The following is a 17,303-nucleotide window of genomic DNA, read 5'->3' as shown; positions in this document are numbered from 1 at the left end:
CACATTACCCAAGCAGACTTGGTCCAGGTCCCTCCTGCTGCTCTCTAGAGGTTCGGCCCGGTTCCCACAGTCCTCAAAAGCGAAAAATGATGCTGCATGGAGGAACCATACTGACCTTACCAATGGAGAGAGCCACTGAGCAAGGTCTAAAAGATATGCGCGGCATTGTGAGAGGGTGCCACCCATAGTGGAGACCAACGAGTGCCCAGCTGCCAACGCAAAAAGTAATATCAGAAAACACTAAGTCCATACAATAATTCTTCATGTATTTTAGATACGACCTGAGAGAGCGGAAGATGGAAGAGCACAAGTGTGAACGGGACTCACTATAGTAAACACGGACGCGGGCGGAACTACAACATGTATGAGCATTGCCTTAGGAGCGTTCAGAGGCCGATGCCAGCTTCATGAGCCCCACTAGTGCAGAGCTGGGAGCGATCCGACCCACTTGTGGACATGAGGCCTAATGGTCTGTTCACACCTGAAGTGCCCGGTTTGGGGCCTCTAGAGCAAATCAGTCCTGCATCACTGAAATTACCACGGGGGGGCCGGGCAGAAGCCGGACAAACCCCATTACAGACAGGGAGGCACTCCCCCACACGGCGCCGGGGAACCACTGCCATCTTTACTGGAGTTTTCGAACATCGGTTACTGCGTTGGACAGCGTTTAACGCACCCCATCATTCTGATGGGTAATGAAGTGCGTTAAAAAGCGTGAAAATACGACAAAGATGGAGCAGACCGCGCTTTAAAAATCACAGCGTTAAAGAAAAAAAAAAAAAAAAAACACACACAAACGCAGGTCTGCGGAACCCATTGAAATCTATGGGAACATTGTAACGTGATTAGCATGGTGTTCAAAACGCTGTGGTAAAAGGAGCTTGTGTGGGAGGGGCCTGAGGTCCGCCTGGTGCCGTTCAGTTCCAGCTTTGTTCCTATGACGAAACAGAAGAACAAAAGTACAGCGAAAGTGTGAACAGAGCCCGCTGATTCACAGGGGTCTCCCTACCCGGACCCCTCCAATCACTGCATTCTCATTTGTCTAGCAGTACTGCGAACGCCGTGGGTCATCCATGTAACACGTGAAAGAGGAGGAGCCACTAGTCGTAACGTCATGAGTTCACTCACACCAGTGCTAAAAACCCATTAGTTCACATGGGCACATTCAGAGTTGCATTTTACATCCCCCCCCCCCATTACATCTATATACTTTTATAGGGAACGTGTCAGGTCGGGTGCACGGCCTCATCTGCCACCCTTGGGACTGCGAGAAAATCGTGGCAAAGTTGTCTTTGTCGCCACTTTTTTCTGAGAATAATCTCACATCACACCGCTGCCGCCTGCGGTTTTATCATGCGAGTCAGTTGGAGTTTTTAATGTTAAAAACACGTCACATGAAAATCGTGTTGCGACGCGATAAAAAAGGAGCCTCCCTAGGGAAACATGGGAGATTTAAAAAAAAAAGGAAAAAACAGAAAGATGGTCCAAAAAACCCTTGTGTGCATACACCGATTCCGTAGTGGGTGTCCGCCTCCGGGCTCGGCAGCAATAACCCTCCATAGAATCCTATGGAAATATGATTCTTCACGCACACGAGCGGAAACCAAATCCGCTTCCCGTTCTGAGATGAAAAATCCCAGCATCCATTTTCCTGCGGCTCCCACAAGCGCGACTTCCATTGAAGTCAATGGAAGCAGTCCGACCCGCGGCCCGCCCACAATTGGCATTCAAACAAGCCGCAGATTCCGTGGGAAAAGGGAGTAAACCCCCCCAAAAAATCTGCGCTGCGCATGTCCAACGGCGAGCTGTGCGGACCATCCGCATTACAGAGAAGCTGGAAGACGACTGGTCAGTGCAGACCCCTGGCAAAGAACACGTCAGGTAGTCACCCGCCACGGTCAGGGCTGGATTCCACAGCCAGCATCTGGGCCTGCCGTTTGCACGAGGCCTTGACCCAATTGACACTGCGCACAGGCTGCGGGCGGCCCATCGCCATGTAGTATCTTGGGGAGCATGTGCACCAAGATAGAACATGCTGCAATTTTTCTTATGCGCATAACATCTGCAATTTGCGCGAGTGGCAACTTGGCCGCCTACGCGATATTGGTATAGCGTATACGAGAAAAATACGGAGAATCAGATCCCAGAGGTTAATAGCCACTGGTAGCCGCCTCTGGCAACTTCAAAGGGCGCAGTTCTGAAACAGCGGCACCAGATCCACTATGTACAGTGCCAATACGACCGGCAGACGACTCCAGCTCCCATGACGTGTAGCTGTACCTTTAACAGCGGAGCGCAGCACTGGAGAACGGAGGATTCCGTAGAGCTGTGGAATGTGGACTGGGTTTGTGCCTAGCGCACGGAGGGGTTGATATAAGGACAGCAGGCAACCTTAGAAGCCCATCCTTTATCCCAAGCAGGACACCAGGGAGAAGGAGCTGCAGACACCAGCAAGCAGAGAGTTAAGAGCGGCCGCCGCAGCAGATGCCGGAGCCTTGGTGTTTGTCAGATCCTATTAAATGGTGAATTCCTGAAACATAGGAGGGTTACTGTATGCACCAGCCTGCTAATTACAAACCCATGCAAAGGGCCCCTAATTATCATGACCCATATTTTCTAGAAAGACAAAATGAGAATAAGTTGCAGATCCCCCGTTCCCGTAAGATCGGCGTGACCTGAATATCCAACAACATTGTGGAGGGGATCCGTTACATAAAGAGGGAAGATCCAGTAAAGTAGGTCATGGAGAGCGGACGCGCACGTCTGTATACCTGCACATATAGGCATTTTCCCGGGGGTCCGACCACACGGGGGGGCAGATAATCAAAGCCTTTGACAGAAGCAGCAAATGGGACAAAATCTGAACAAATCTCATCTATTTAGATTTTCCCCTTTGCAACATACAAGGCGAATTCTACGGCAAAATCCGTGACCGATCCGCCTACAACACGTGCGTTGTGCCCTAGAAGTGTGCGTTCATACGTGGCGCAGATCCACAATGGAAAAGCCGCATCGAACTCCAGTTTGGTGTAGATTTGGACGTTGATCCTTGATATACTTCACCCCTTCAATTGAACTAAACACACCCTGCATGCGCAAAACGTACAGTCTAAAGCGCCGATACACATGGGGAAAAACTAGTTCATAGTGGAAGCATGTTGAGCGCATGCATTTTCGTGCACGCCTGGCGAACGGGATTCGTATTTGTGTGTCTTGCAACGCACAAATCTTGCATGATTTTCACGTCAGTGTGCAGGCGGCCTAAGGCTGAACCCGAGGACATAAAAGCCAAAGCCGGCCCACCAAGATTCGCGGTCGCCATCCACGGCAGAACCACGATGTGGATTTCAATTCTGAATACGAGAATATTCACATGGTATAGCTTCGGCGCACGTTCCCACTGAAGGGCATGGGACATGAATTTGTTGCAGAATCCACGACAATCTCTATGAAGCATGGACTAAGGGGGCTGTTAATGCAGCCAAGTGCTGCGCTACTATGTGCTACTATGACCCGCAGTCCCAACTGTGAGCTACTGCGTAAGCGATATGTAGCACAAACCCCTGCGGATACTACATATGGACCCTGTGGATCAGCACCGATAGAGACGTGCAGTGAAGACCGTGTACCGACATGAAATAATCCTCCTATCATTGCAGCAGCAGCGCCAGGATGTATCCTCATGCCGCCTCGCCACAGACGGAACCCACAGGCATCATTCACAAGACATCAAACGATATTAGACCCAAAAGGAACAGAGCGTTCCTCAGAATCCGGACGGTGCCAGACCTCATCCCATGAAGATCCCACTGTGTGATGGAGTAGAATTTCAATGCTTGCAAATAAAGTAGGCCAGGACCCCAAACGAAAGGCTTCTTGTGAGCGCAGGTGGCAGGAGCGAGACAGAATCCGAAGGGATTTATTTTGGAGACGGTCAACAAGAAGTGCCGGTAATAAACCGATAAACCGAGTATACGCCACATAAGCAGCGCTGTTATACTGCATGCATGATACAGAGACCCCATACCAGCAGCAGCTCAGCAGAAAGACATCAACGCCTCCAAGGTACACTCAAAAAAAACAGTCCCTCCACCCCAGTTGTGATTTTGTTGCAAAACTCGGCATGCAGTTCCATCTCAGGCGGATATACAAATTATGAGAGTTGTGGCGATTGGTTGAACAGTCTTGCCACCTGCGGCCCTAAAAATGCTTCCCCCTCTTGGCCTATAAGAGGCTCTCGGAGGCTCCTTGTGTGTAGTGACCTCTTCTTCTGCTTGTGTAGAGCTTGTTGGCCACTAGACGCCTCTACGATGCAATCAAAGATTTCACCCTGGTAACAGTTTGAGAGGGGTTATTGGACTGCAAGAGGCTGAATGGTCGTAACGGCCAATTGTCCCCCACCGGGCTGCTCTGACCAGACTGTTAGAAGGTGTTGGGACCAGTGGATGGGGGCACACAAGGTGACCGGGCTCAGGATGCCCCTTACAGACCACCAGTAGAGAAGAGCATCCAATCGTCCAACAAGTACCAGCAGGTCCAACTGTTTCCTCGTCAGTCATCCACAGACCGGTCCGTCTCTAACCGCTTGGCTGAAGGACATTTGACACTCACCGTCTCCTGTTTGCAGTGGTGTTGTGATAAAACTGGACGCTACAGAGGGGAACCGGGTTGTCTTAAGAGATGAATCCAGGTTTAGTTTAGGCGCCGACGATGGCTGTGTTCGTGTCTGGAGACCTGCCTTTGCTGTGGAGCAGTACACTGCCCCCACTGGTGGTGTGATGGTCTGGGGTTGGGGGGTTAGAAAGACACATCGTATATGACGTCAGTCACCCCTTGTAGTGGAACGAGGGACAATGACAGCAGCAAGGGAGTCACAGGAGCCTCCACCACATTGTCACACTTCCATGGCTGCCTGGTCACCAGACTTTTCGCCAATATAACATGTATGGGACCATCTGGGACGCCAACTTCCACGGCCCATAAGATTGCAGGCGGCTAAGTTACAGCTAAGGTGCACCGACAGGTTGCAGGATACCGTATTGAGCCTGTATGCCTTTTAGTCTCACCTGTGTGAGAGTGGCCCAAGAGCCCATTTATACAGGTGTACGCGAATTGCATTCGAGTCTCAGACACAACTCAGAGGACATGAACAAACAGTGGTGTGCAGCTGATAGCTGTTGTCAGCGGACATTGCATGTCCGATTCTTGTGCCTCATACGGATCATACTAGGACACGCTGCGATTTTTTCCCCCGCATGGGCCATCAGTGTGTTAATAGCCCAATAGGCTATAATGTGTCCGTGGGCTGTTGGCCGGCGAACAGATGGGAAATACGGCCCTGTAAGCGGGTCCTATAGGTGGCCAGGAGGCAGCAGAAAGCCTTCCACAGATGGAGATCTCTTGCGGACACCCGAGTGAAGCAGCCGTGGAGTTACCGCCCATCAGTGACCCGTTTCATGTTCATCGTCTATCACAACCTCATGGGTGAACACTGCGGAGATACATCTCGTCGTCGCAGTAGGGCTCATGGCCACGACCGTGTTTTCACAGCGTCACACACATGATACACGCTAATGGAGGCAATGAAAGTCAATGGACTGTCATTCTTCCATGCACACCGGCGTACACCCTGCGTATCCATACACAGGGGAAATATATCGCAGCTACTCCACTGCTCTGCGTATCGGTCGCAGCTCTGTTATGGGATGCATATGATACGCATCCCCGTTGGACATAGCGGGGAACTTAAAAAAATAAATCCCACTGCGCACATCCGTATTGTTTAATTCACAGGCATGTGCAGTGCCATACTCAGACCATACACGGTCTCTGGGCTGTGATGTGTAAAACACTGCCGGAGACCCTAAAGGCTACCAAATACTCTAGGAAAAAGGTTCAGGTGAATAATGATTCCAACGGGAGCAGCAGACTACCGAACACGTATGGGGGTCCCCTACCGTACACGTATGGGGGTCCCCTGGCTTCCCACCCCCAACAGATAAGGCGTGGAAAGAAGGATGGGACATCTTGAATTTCATTGCCCAACCTTTTTGTTCCCCCTGAAAATAAGTTGCCCCCAGAGCTGTCTGACAACAGCGGTCTCCACTTGCTGATATTTATGCATCTGTGCAGTTGTTTGGGAGAAACTTGCATTTTATTAATGTGCTTCCCAGAAAATAAGCCCTACCCTGATTTTTCACGATTTTTGGGGAGGCTTGAAATAGAATAGGCCATCTGTAGTAGATCGGAAAGAGTCTGTCACTCACCAGGCCCTTGTGCTCAAGCACTGCGGGGATTTCTGCAGGAAGCAGACAGCTCTGTTCTCACTACAGTGGCCAGTCTTGGTATTACAGTCAAAGATCCCACTGAAGGGAATTGGAAGTAAACTTGTAATTTGAAGCCTGGATGCTATAGTATAGAGCTGTCTGCATCCTGTGGAAATCACCACAGTGCATGAACGCAGTGGCCTGGCAAACTGCCTATCAGCAGGGGTCTCGGGTGGGGGACCCCTGCTGATCTATTATTGATGCCCTACCCCAAGACAGGTCAGCAACAGTTTACAACTCTTAAACTAGTCAATCTGATGTATTTTCCTTCGCCATCGATATTCTAGTGCATGTATGAAATACAATGTATTGAAAACCTTAAAGAAAACTACATTTTTTAGAGTCGCACTGAGAATAATAATAATTGTGCAAAATAGAAAAAAAAAATCCAAAAATCTACCCCCAATATTTACCTCCCGGGATTTGTCCTGCCACCAGACGCATCCATATGCAGACACATTCTGCCGGCCATTGTGCCCATTCAGGGACTTAAACAGAGAAAGAATAAGTTAGCCATTAAGTTTCAAGTTTTTGAAAGTTTTCTAGAACCTCAAACATAATGACTTCCAAAAAGCCTCCTGCATATTAGCTGGAAGAGGCGGCAGGGAAACCATGACAGTAATAGCTCTGACCACACAGACTCTCCGTGACTCAAATGGGAGTTTCCATGCTGAGCCATCCGATCTGCCAAGTATTAAAGCAAGAGGCAACCGATTCCACCAAGGAGCCAGGCAGGAAATGGTTAACCCTGCAGCTTTCCGGATGTAGATTGTCAAATAGGGGGCATTGGTGGTTTGCAGACGGCACTTTCTATTCATTCACATGGGGGCGCGCTATGTTATATAGTACTTGCCAATATGCAATGTTCCCAGGCGATGCGAAGTTTTCCCTCTCGCGTGAATATCGTTCGTGTGAACGGGCACCAAGTGTAAGACAAGGGTACAAACTTGTAGAACTGCAAGTTCTACTAAACAACACGTTGTCATCTGAGTGAACGGAATGCAAGAATGACAGTGAAGACTGCTACACAGTAAGAAGGAGGCCAGCTGAGTGGCGCGCTGCAGGCACAGCCATCGCTGCTTACTGATGAGCGCTTCTTAAGCATTCAGGAAATAAAGAGAAGTCGGAAGCCGCCAAACTGAACTTTGCATTTCCTTGTAGACGATTATTTAGGCTTGCCCAATCCTGGGCCGTAGCAGTCAGACGGGCACCGCTGAAGAGCATGTAAGAACAGGAAGACAAAGAGGGGAGGGTGGCATGTCCAACACTATCCAGCGGGCAGCAGCCCTGCCAGCATCTCAAGACTCTTGTCAAGTTTGCAGGAGATAGTTGAGATGAGTTACATGTCCGGCGCTGCTAACGATGCCCAGCAGACAGACCTCTGGCTCCGCTGCCAAACCTCTTCTGTGCCAACCCAATGCAAACAAACCGGACAGCTTTACAGCTGCCAGACACTCCATAAAAGCCGTCTACCCAGGTGCGATGGGAGCCGGCCGCCCGGCGGCATGAAGGACCCCTCGCCCGGGGCATGTGACTTTGAGGGACTGCCAGGTGGCAGCGGGTTTATACAGCGGTCGTCCTTGTCACAGCTAGTATTGTAGTTCTAACCCCCCAAGGCCGCTTGAACGCGGTGTTTCTAGCACCACGATTTCTGAGCGCTGTCTGCTCCATTTTTGGCGTTTCAGCGTTTTTAAACGCGATGCATCGCCCATTAAAATCAATGGGAAGCGTTTTCAATGCTGTAAAAAACGTGGTAGAACCCCGCGTAAAGCGTTTTACTACATTTATGAACGCAGCATTTCATGTCATCAGAAGGTAAGGTGGTGGTCATCGGCTGGCTGTGCCTGCGCTGAAAGTGGCCAAACGCCGCACAAAGCAGCTCTGCCCTAGTAAAGGCGCCTGTGAGAGAGTGGCTTCAGCGAATTTTTGCGATGGGTGTTGCGTTTTTGCACGTATTTTACTGTTTTGTTTTTTTTATGCGCATATCCTGCGTATTTGCATGCGCAAAAAAAAAACACAAGCATGCTCTCACTGATTTTAATGTAACGTGCGCCATTTTCGTGCATATGAAGATAGGACATACAGCGGTTTATTTGCCCGACCGAAGTGCGCACGCAAAAAAAAAAAAACACGTATGTGACCAAACCCATTGAAGTGAATGGGTTCTATACACTGCGTATTGCATGCGCAAATTTTGCACAAATGCGTTTGTGTGAATAAGCTTTAGTAATCAAAAAACGTAGTCAAAAGTACGAACTTCTGAACTGCCTCTAACCAATTGTAGCCTGCGGGCACAAATATGGGGGAAATTTATAAAACTGTCTAAAAATGAACTTTGTGGCCAATCACAGAGTAGCTCTTATTTTCCAAAAGCAGAGTATAAAATGAAAGCTGAACTGTGATTGGTTGCTATGGGCAACAAAAAGTTTATTTTAGAAAGTTTTATAAATCTCCCCCCCCCATGTTTTTTTTTTTTTTTTTACCAAGATAATAGCTGTGGGGTAAAAGGAAGTTATGGAAGGCCCTACAAAAGGTTTTCTGTAGTTTGTTCTTTAAATGCCATGAAACCAAAAAGAATTAAAAAAAACAAACAAAAAAAAACACTATTCTCCCCCCCCCTTACACATGAGCGCTCTGCCGAATGTCTTGAGTGTGAACATTCAGTAAGCTGCTGCTGACACCTCCGATTTACCCCAAGAATAAAAAGAATGACCATGTTAAAAAAAAAAAAAAAAGGCAAAATATACAGTCAACCAGTCTTGCCAACCAAAATTAGTGGGTTGGGCCAGCATTAAGGGGCTATTCCCATCTCAGCATTTAGGGGCTATTCCCATCTCAGACTTCATGGCATATCTATGTGAGCTGCCATAGAGGTCCGATGCAGATCCAAGCTCTGGGACCCAACACCTCGCTCAAGACCTACCCTCCCCGGCTGTCCGGGGTGCTTGGGATTACAGGGACAGGCGAGTGACCCACAGAAGTGGATGGGAGTCGTGGCAGAGCACCGCCCACTCCGAGGTTTCTGCGACTCCTGGCCGCCACAAGCAGAGGGGTATTTTCTTTTTCTGCCGAGATAGAAAAACCCCTTTAATCTCATGTATATGTCCATCTTCAGGCCCGTCCCCCTCTGCGTGGGCGTCACCTGATAGGGCTCTCCGTCTTCCTGGTGGGACAGGCATGTGTTATACACAGCAGGCAATCAGAGGAGGTAGAGCACCAACTTCAACCAATGATGAGACAGGAGAGGAGTCTCCCCCAACCAATGATAAGGCAGGGGGTGTGTCTCAGACTACAGCAGATTCCCTGTAGATGCAGATCTATCCTAATGAAGCCGAGCTTAAGAAAAAAAGAAAGAGCCAACAGGGAGAACAAGTAGTAGCGGGTAACCTCAGCCCTCCTGTACCCACAGACCTCATTGAGCTCCTGACTGGACAGTCCCTTACAGACACAAGTCATTGTGGTCATCGGGCAGCTTAAACAAGAGACAGTTGCTAAAACAAGCGACGATTTAAGCAATTTTGACTTGCAATTATGGTTACAATAATTGCGTGCCGTTTTCTTGCCGACGGTCACTTCTCTCTCCTTGACTCATGCAGTTTCCATTACAAAAGACAGAGGCCGTTAACGCGAGCGGATGTACTACGACTAATTAGCGTTTGTACTGGCACCCTCGCGCGGTTGTACATATCTATCATTGGGGAGAACACGCGCCATTTACTGATATTTGGCAAGCAGCACCTAGAGCTGCCATTGTTTACAGTTGCAAGTCAGGGTGAAGCCTGGCAATTAACCGTAAGCTGCCGAGTCACCTATGGCAGCGCAACTGCGCCCCAAAAGCTGCGATGAACGACAGGGCAAATTGTTGATGCAACGGCTTGGAACGCTCATTCTGGTGTTTAATCGCCCCATGCAAAGAGCCGTTATAGGTACACAATTAGTTTCTCTAATGATTAAATTGAGCCGGTCAGAATATTTTCACTATTAAAGGGGTTCTCCCACTTATAGCCGTTTTCAGACAGCTCCGTACATTGTGCAGTGGCCCAGGTTGGTACTGCAGGCTGAGTCCCATTTACTTCAATAGAATTCAGACTGCAGTACCAACCTGGGCCACTGCACAACGTACAGAGCTGTCTGAAGACAACTAGAAGTGCGAGAACCCCTTTAAAGCTGCCACCATAGCGCTATTATGTTTTACGCAGTACACGCCTGTGCCCATATCAACCCCAAATCTTACTTTTAACACCCTGTATGTAAATTCAGGGTCTCATGTCAATGGAGGCGTCAAGTGCTCCCCAAGTCGCTGCGTCATACCGGTCTCTACTCCACCTCTAGGGCTTATAGCACCGAAACCCCAAGCATGCACCATACACATTGGCACAGAGGAGGCCGATGCACCAGAAGAGACTGTACACTGCATGCACAGGATTGCGGCGCTACAAGCGCTGGGGAAGGCGTCAATTGAGAGGCGAGGGGTAGAGACTGGCATGAAACAATGACTCGGGAAGCTTGGCACCACCCCATTGACTCGAGACCCGGAATTCACATACAGGATGCCAAAGGTTACCAGTAAGTTTTTGAGCACTATGGCGGCAACTTAAAGGCTGGGGTCACACAGGGCAGATGTGCGGAATTTCGCCGTGGCAAATCCGCCTGCAGCCGCTGATCCTGGGATTGGCCAGCCATGTGGACGAGACTTGTCAAAAACCTCGTCCACAAGGGACAGCCAATCAATCGCAGCAAAGCCAGCGCTGCAGCGCGGATTCCCCGGCCGCATGTTTTTTTTTTTGTTGCGGCCGCGCTCCTCTCTATGGGAGAGTCAGCCGCAACGGAAAAGCATGTGGCCAAGTCGCTCCAAAACCCGCGGCTAAGTGCTGCAGGTTTTGAAGCCGTTCTTTAGCGGCGAAAATCTCACGGTTTTTCGCTGCGGCAATACCACAAGATCGCCAGCGGTATCCCGACCCGTGTGACCCCAGGGTAAGAGTGAAAACACTGCTGAAAGGGTCCCTTTAATGACCTCCTATCTCACTGACATGTTAAGATTGCCATCGGCATTACCCCAGAGCTGCACAGACCCCGGCAGCTACAACAGTGGCGCCTGTGACAGCTCTGACTACTGGGCCACTACAATGTCAGCCCGGTGGCCGCCCCCATGAACTGCAGCGAGTAAACCCGGCCTCCTCCCGCCAGCTGCACTCGCCTGCCCGTGGTGCAACTTCCTACAGTAGGTGAATCATTCACAGCGCTGCCGGCTGACACACCATGACTGGTTTAACCCTTCCAGGGCTTGGCACTCCATTACTGTAAAGCTTCACTCATTTCCTCGCAAGGAGCAACAAAAGGACTGACTCAAGACAAGACTGCTGTTAACCCTTCCACGCCTGCAAGAAAGCAAAGTCATCGCCTGGTAATTAAAATAACCGGCACTTAACAAATAGTACGGAAGTAAAAAAAAAACAAAAAAAAAACTTTACACTACTTTCTGGGGTCAGTGCCCCCCCTAGGCAATTACTGGAGAGGGGCCATAAAACCAAGACACCTTCAAGACGTCCTAATGGAGAATCTCCGCTACTTTACAATGATTAGATGTAGATGACAACGACCAGTGCCAAGGGGGGCCGCAAGTGTACAGCGGTGGGGGCACTAGTAGACCGTCGGCCTCGCACCACACGGCGCTACAGTCCCAGCGGCCGCCATCACCACGGAACCAAATATTTAGCATCACCGTAGAAACCGGACGAATTTAGCGAAGTGCTGATGGGAGTGAAGTACCCACCGCCGCGCGGGAGTGAAGTACCCACCGCCGCGCAGCGAGATAGCCCGGCGGCCCCTCCCCAGCGGTACGCGATAGCCCGGCGGCACGAGATAGCCCGACGCTGCCATCTACACCCAACCATGTGGAGGACCAACACAAGGGATGACACCCAACTTCCCCCAAAAGCAGAGTGAGGCAGGAGATGGCCCCGCAGTCTTGTTCCAGGGTGTACGAGCAAGGAGATACTTCCGACACCAAACTATCGGCTCGTACGGTAGGTTCTCCATGCAGTACTAAAAACGTATCGATCCGTCACATTAGGTGACTCCACCGCCATAACGCCCTCTTCCCTGAAAACTATTTCCGCTCAAAGAGTTGAGTGGCAGCGAGCGATAACCGTTCAGCGTGAGCGCAGCCGATGACGGAACGATCATTCGTCTTTCATTCATTTTGCGCAGGAATATAAAATAAAAAATTTGCCGTCGGCTCGATCCAAAAAACGGACGCTAATACAATACGACACTAAGCCCTGACCATGCTGGGATCTGTAGTCCCTGTCCGCTCCAGAACGCGACAGCTAGAGGTTGGCAACGCAGTCCGATGAGAATCGGCGCGGTGGGCATCGCCAGGTGTGCCCCAGGAGGCTTCCGCACCACATTCCCATTCATTGCGATCAAGAAGTTTGGCCAATAATGTCGCCATGGCGAAGGGCTGCCGCCGCCGCGCCAACATGTAGCGAGCACCAAAGGGGCGCAGAGGACCATCTGGGGGAGCTGCACCCCTGCTGGAAACTTTCCTGCCCCCCTAGAAGTGCAGCAACAAGTGCGCGGCGGCGGCAGCAGGGGGCGCCCCCTCCCCGAGAAGCTCTTACCGCGATCAGGGTGCTGTTCCGGCACTGCTCCCCGTTGCTGCCCCCGTCTCCTGGCTCCAGGGCGCCGCCGCCGGCCTGAGCGCTCCGTGCAGGGTCCGTGCTTGCAGCCGGCGGCTGGCGGTGCTTGCCGGCTCGCTTGGCCTTGGCCTGCAGGCAGCGCTGGTGCAGCTGGAAGGTGTGCTGCCGCTCGAGCTCCAGCCTCTCCCCGGACACCGCGTCGTAGCGGGACTCACAGTTGCCGTGGTGCCGCCGGCACAGCTCTATCCGCCGGCGGAGGCGCTCCATCACCGCGCTGTGCCGGGGAACCACAAAATCCGCCATTGGCTCCGTGCTGCGCACAAGCTGCTCCCCACGACCAGCCCTCCCCTCCCGCTCAGCGTCCCCCGGACCCTCTTCGCCCTCTCGCCATTGTTATCTGCGCAGCCGCCATCTTGGAACTGCTTTTCTCGCTTTTTTTTTTCCTTTTTCTTTTTTTTTTCCTCTTAGTACATGGGCGTGACGTCACGGCAAGGCTGCACCAATAGTGCGCGGGGTGGGCGGGGCCAGGCGATGACGTCGTGTTTTGTAAACGGAGTTGTTTGTCTACGGGGGAGGCAAAAAGGCGGAGACAGCAAGGAATTTGCGTTTGGTCCTATCAGGAGCGTTCTACGGAGTGGGCGGGGCTTGCGGCGGTTGATTGGCAGCGCTAGCTCCTCCCAGAAGTTGTTGAAGTTTTCCTTTAGCTCCAAACAAAGTGGTTTATTTGTTCAACTTTTTTTTTTCTTTTTGGAACAAAGTTCAGATTCTGCCGAGATTCTATAAATAGAAGGAAGGGCAGCACCTCCTGATTAACACGGAGCCGCTATTTATAGCCGCATATCAGGCTGCTCCATGACAATCTCATTCCGTGGAGCTCCTGTTTGGGGCGCGTTCAGATCTGTACTTGTGGATTCTCAGGACTCTTATAGAGCTGGGGGCACCGGGGAAGTATTTAGCAATCCTATAACCAATAGTCTTCCTATTACATAAGTTACATCTAACATACTGTGTGTTATGGGATACAGAACGTGGTGTACAGATCTGGATCCCAGCCTGGATCCAGCAGCTCACAGAATACAACAGGATAACATCACACCATGGCATATTGATTGCAAATCAGTAAAGCACAAATTGTTACTCCTCTTGCTTGTATTTAAAGGGATATTCTGGGACTTTTATTTAGTTTTCTCTATTGATGACCGATAGTAGTTGCTAGGTGGGGACCTAATTGAATTTAACTGTAGTACCAACCCAGACCACTGCGCTATGAATCAGCACTCTCTGCTTCCTGTGCTGATCGCAGTGACAGCGGCCTCGGGAATCAGTTGATCACGAGGATCCGAGGTTAATGATAATAATTATCGATACAAAAAAATGTAAGAAGTCCCGGAATATCCCTCCAAATACACGCAGAGAAGTGACATTTTGTGCTTCATCTGGGGTTTAGTGATTTGCAACGACCTGGTGGGGCATTGGGCAAACCAATACGCCATAGCTTGATGTTGTCCTGTTGTATTCTGTGAACCAGTGAATCCAGGGCTGCGTCTTCTGTTAACCACGTTCTGTATCCCAGGGACATAAACTACATATAACACGTAACATACTGTGAATAATGTAATAACCAGAATATTGGCTATTGCTATATGATTGCTAAATAGTTACCCCATAACATTTCCCAGTGCCCCAGTTCTAGAATAATCCTGAGAATCTGTCATATAAGTAGAGTTACAAATGTAACCAATAAGGGATTACCAGTTGAGGCTGGATTCACACAAACGTATATCGGCTTGGTTTTCACGCCAAGCCGATATACGTCGTCTCTCTCTGCAGAGGGGGAGCCTGGAAGAGCCAGGAGCAGTGCTCTGAGCTCCCGCTCCCTCTCTGTCTCCTCTCCGCCCCTCTGCACTATTTGCAATAGGGAGAGGCGGGGTGGGGCTAATTCGCAAAACTTAGCCCCGCCCCCGTCCCACCTTTCATTGCAAATAGTGGACAGGGGGCGGGAGCTCAGTTCCTGCTCCTGGCTCTTCCATCCTCCCCCCCCCCTGCAGATGAGGACGCCGTATATTGTCTCGACGTGAAAACCGAGCCAATATACGTTCGCGTGAATCCACCCTTAAAGCGTAACTGCACTTTTGACAAGTCATAACAACAAGTCAAGGGTTTTTATCAATGGAAGTTCAGGTGCTGAGACCCCCGCTGATCGCTGAAATGAAGAGCCTGCAGCATTCACCTGAGCGCTGTGCCCCTTCGCCTGTAATCGTTGCCCGTTGGCTCCTCTCTGCAGGTGAAGACAGACACATAGACTTCTATAGACATCTAGGAGTCTGCCTTCAGCTGCCGAATGGAGCCAATAAGCTGCCATGACTGCCAGAGGGGCACAGCTCTCAGGTGAGCGTTGCAGCCATGAACGTAAATACAGGGGGTGCAGAGGGCCACGAGCCCTAGGGGGGGGGCCATAAAGTCTCTCTTCCCCGTATTGCAAACCAATACTATCAATGAAGCTTTATAGTTGGGGGCCCAGTTCTAGATTTTGCACTGGGGCCCAGCAGCATCAAGTTACGTCTCTGGCTGCAGCCTCTTCATTTCAGCAATGGGGAGGGGGGAGTCAGCACCCAGATTCTCATTGATCAAAACTTTTGACATGCTGCTCTGATATTTCAAAAGTTTTTCCAAAGTATGGGCTCCTGCACACTGGCGATGAAATCGTGCGATTTTCCAGCGCTGCAAGAAATCGCAAAATTATGAAGCCAATGGCTTCCAGTGGCTCACTTCACATGCGCGATGTTTTAACGCTTGCGATGAAAATAAAATCGCACCATGTCCATTATTTTCGCTATCTCACCCATTGTTTCCAATAGGGCCGGCGGCAGCAGCCCCGGCCTCATTGAAAGCAATGAGAGAAGATTGCGATCCTCTCCTGCAGCTGTGACAGCAGGGGCAGGGGATTCCTTCATCCCCACAGGGAGTCCCCTCATCACTGAACACCTTGCCGCTGCTGTCACAGTGTTCAGTGATGATGGGACTTCCCACGGGGATGAAGGAATCCTCTGCCGCTGCTGTCACAGTGTTCAGTGATGAGGGGACTTCCCATGGGGATGAAGGAATCCTCTGCCGCTACTGTCACAGTGTTCAGTGATGAGGGGACTTCTCATGGGGATGAAGGAATTCCCTGTCGCTGCTGTTACAGCAGCAGCAGGAAATTGCGATGTTCTCACTATGTTTTCAGCAGGGCTGGCGCTGCTGCTGCTACTGGCCCCATTAAGAACGAAGTTAAACCCCTGGATGTGACAGCATCCAGGGGTTTCATATCAAAGGAATCCCCTGCTGCAGCTGTCATATCAAAACGCCTCGCATCTAGGCCTTTAGAAGGTTTGCGAGAGCGATATCGGGCTGTGAATATTGCCAGTGTGCAGGAGCCCTTAAGGCTAATTTTACATGGGCAAGTGCGATATCGGGCCATGAAACTCAGCCCTATATTGCGCTCATGTAATGTCCCCGCAGATGTGAGGCGTTTTTGTGTTAAAACTGCCTTGCATCACTTTGGGAAAACCATATGTTCAATGGGTGCACCTCGCAGGCCGTGCGATGCTGTTTCGGCCCCATTGAAAACAATGGGCGATGCAAGTCGTTTCAAGGGAACGCCCAAACATAGGACATGCCACGATTTTTTTCCCACATCGCATCGCTCATGTGTATGACTCTATTCAAAAGAGTGGGGTTCTTATTCGTGCGAGATTTGTACATATCGCAACGCACAAATCTTGCACGATTTTCTCATCTGTGTAAAGATGGCCTAAAGATGACCTGACAAGCCTGTTTTAGTATATGTTTGCATCTTCCATTAAAGGGGATGATGAGAAAAAAATTAAAGGGGATTCCCATCTTGGCCCTTTAGGACATTATCACAGGATATGCCATAAAAGTCCAGTGGATACAACTCCCAGATCTGGAACTCATCATACCTATTTCGAGTCCCCACTCCATCCCGCCTGTATGTGACCAATGTAGTCAAGATGACAGAAACAGACAAGTAGGCTTTACTCCCTGTTTCCTTAAAGGGGTTGTCCCGCGCTGAAACGGTTTTTTTTTTTTTTTTTTTAAACCCCCCCGCCCCGTTCGGCGCGAGACAACCCCGATGCAGGGGTTAAAAAAACAAACCGCACAGCGCTTACCTGAATCCCGGCGGTCCGGCGTCTTCATACTCACCTGCTGAAGATGGCCGCCGGGGTCTGCTTCCTCCGTGGACCGCAGCTCTTCTGTGCGGTCCATTGCCGATTCCAGCCTCCTGATTGGCTGGAATCGGCACGTGACGGGGCGGAGCTACACGGAGCCGGCA

General features: G+C 50.4%; 1 protein-coding gene across 2 annotated transcripts in view; it reads right to left on the bottom strand.

Moving 5' to 3' along the window:
- The window catches only part of MAML1 (mastermind like transcriptional coactivator 1), a 65,999-nt gene extending 52,600 nt beyond the window's left edge, over window positions 1–13,399 (bottom strand). For both annotated transcript variants that reach the window (XM_066590573.1, XM_066590574.1), the window contains exon 1: window positions 12,950–13,399. In XM_066590573.1, coding sequence (XP_066446670.1) covers window positions 12,950–13,270 — 321 coding nt within the window. In that variant the 5' untranslated portion in view covers window positions 13,271–13,399. The remainder of the gene's footprint in view (window positions 1–12,949) is intronic.
- Between the last annotated feature and the right edge of the window lie 3,904 nt (window positions 13,400–17,303).

The sequence above is a fragment of the Eleutherodactylus coqui genome, chromosome 2 (genome assembly GCF_035609145.1).
Source record: "Eleutherodactylus coqui strain aEleCoq1 chromosome 2, aEleCoq1.hap1, whole genome shotgun sequence".
Taxonomy (NCBI): Eukaryota; Metazoa; Chordata; class Amphibia; order Anura; family Eleutherodactylidae; genus Eleutherodactylus; species Eleutherodactylus coqui.
Note: the sequence above shows the minus strand (reverse complement) of the source record. Positions and strands in the feature narration are given on the sequence as shown.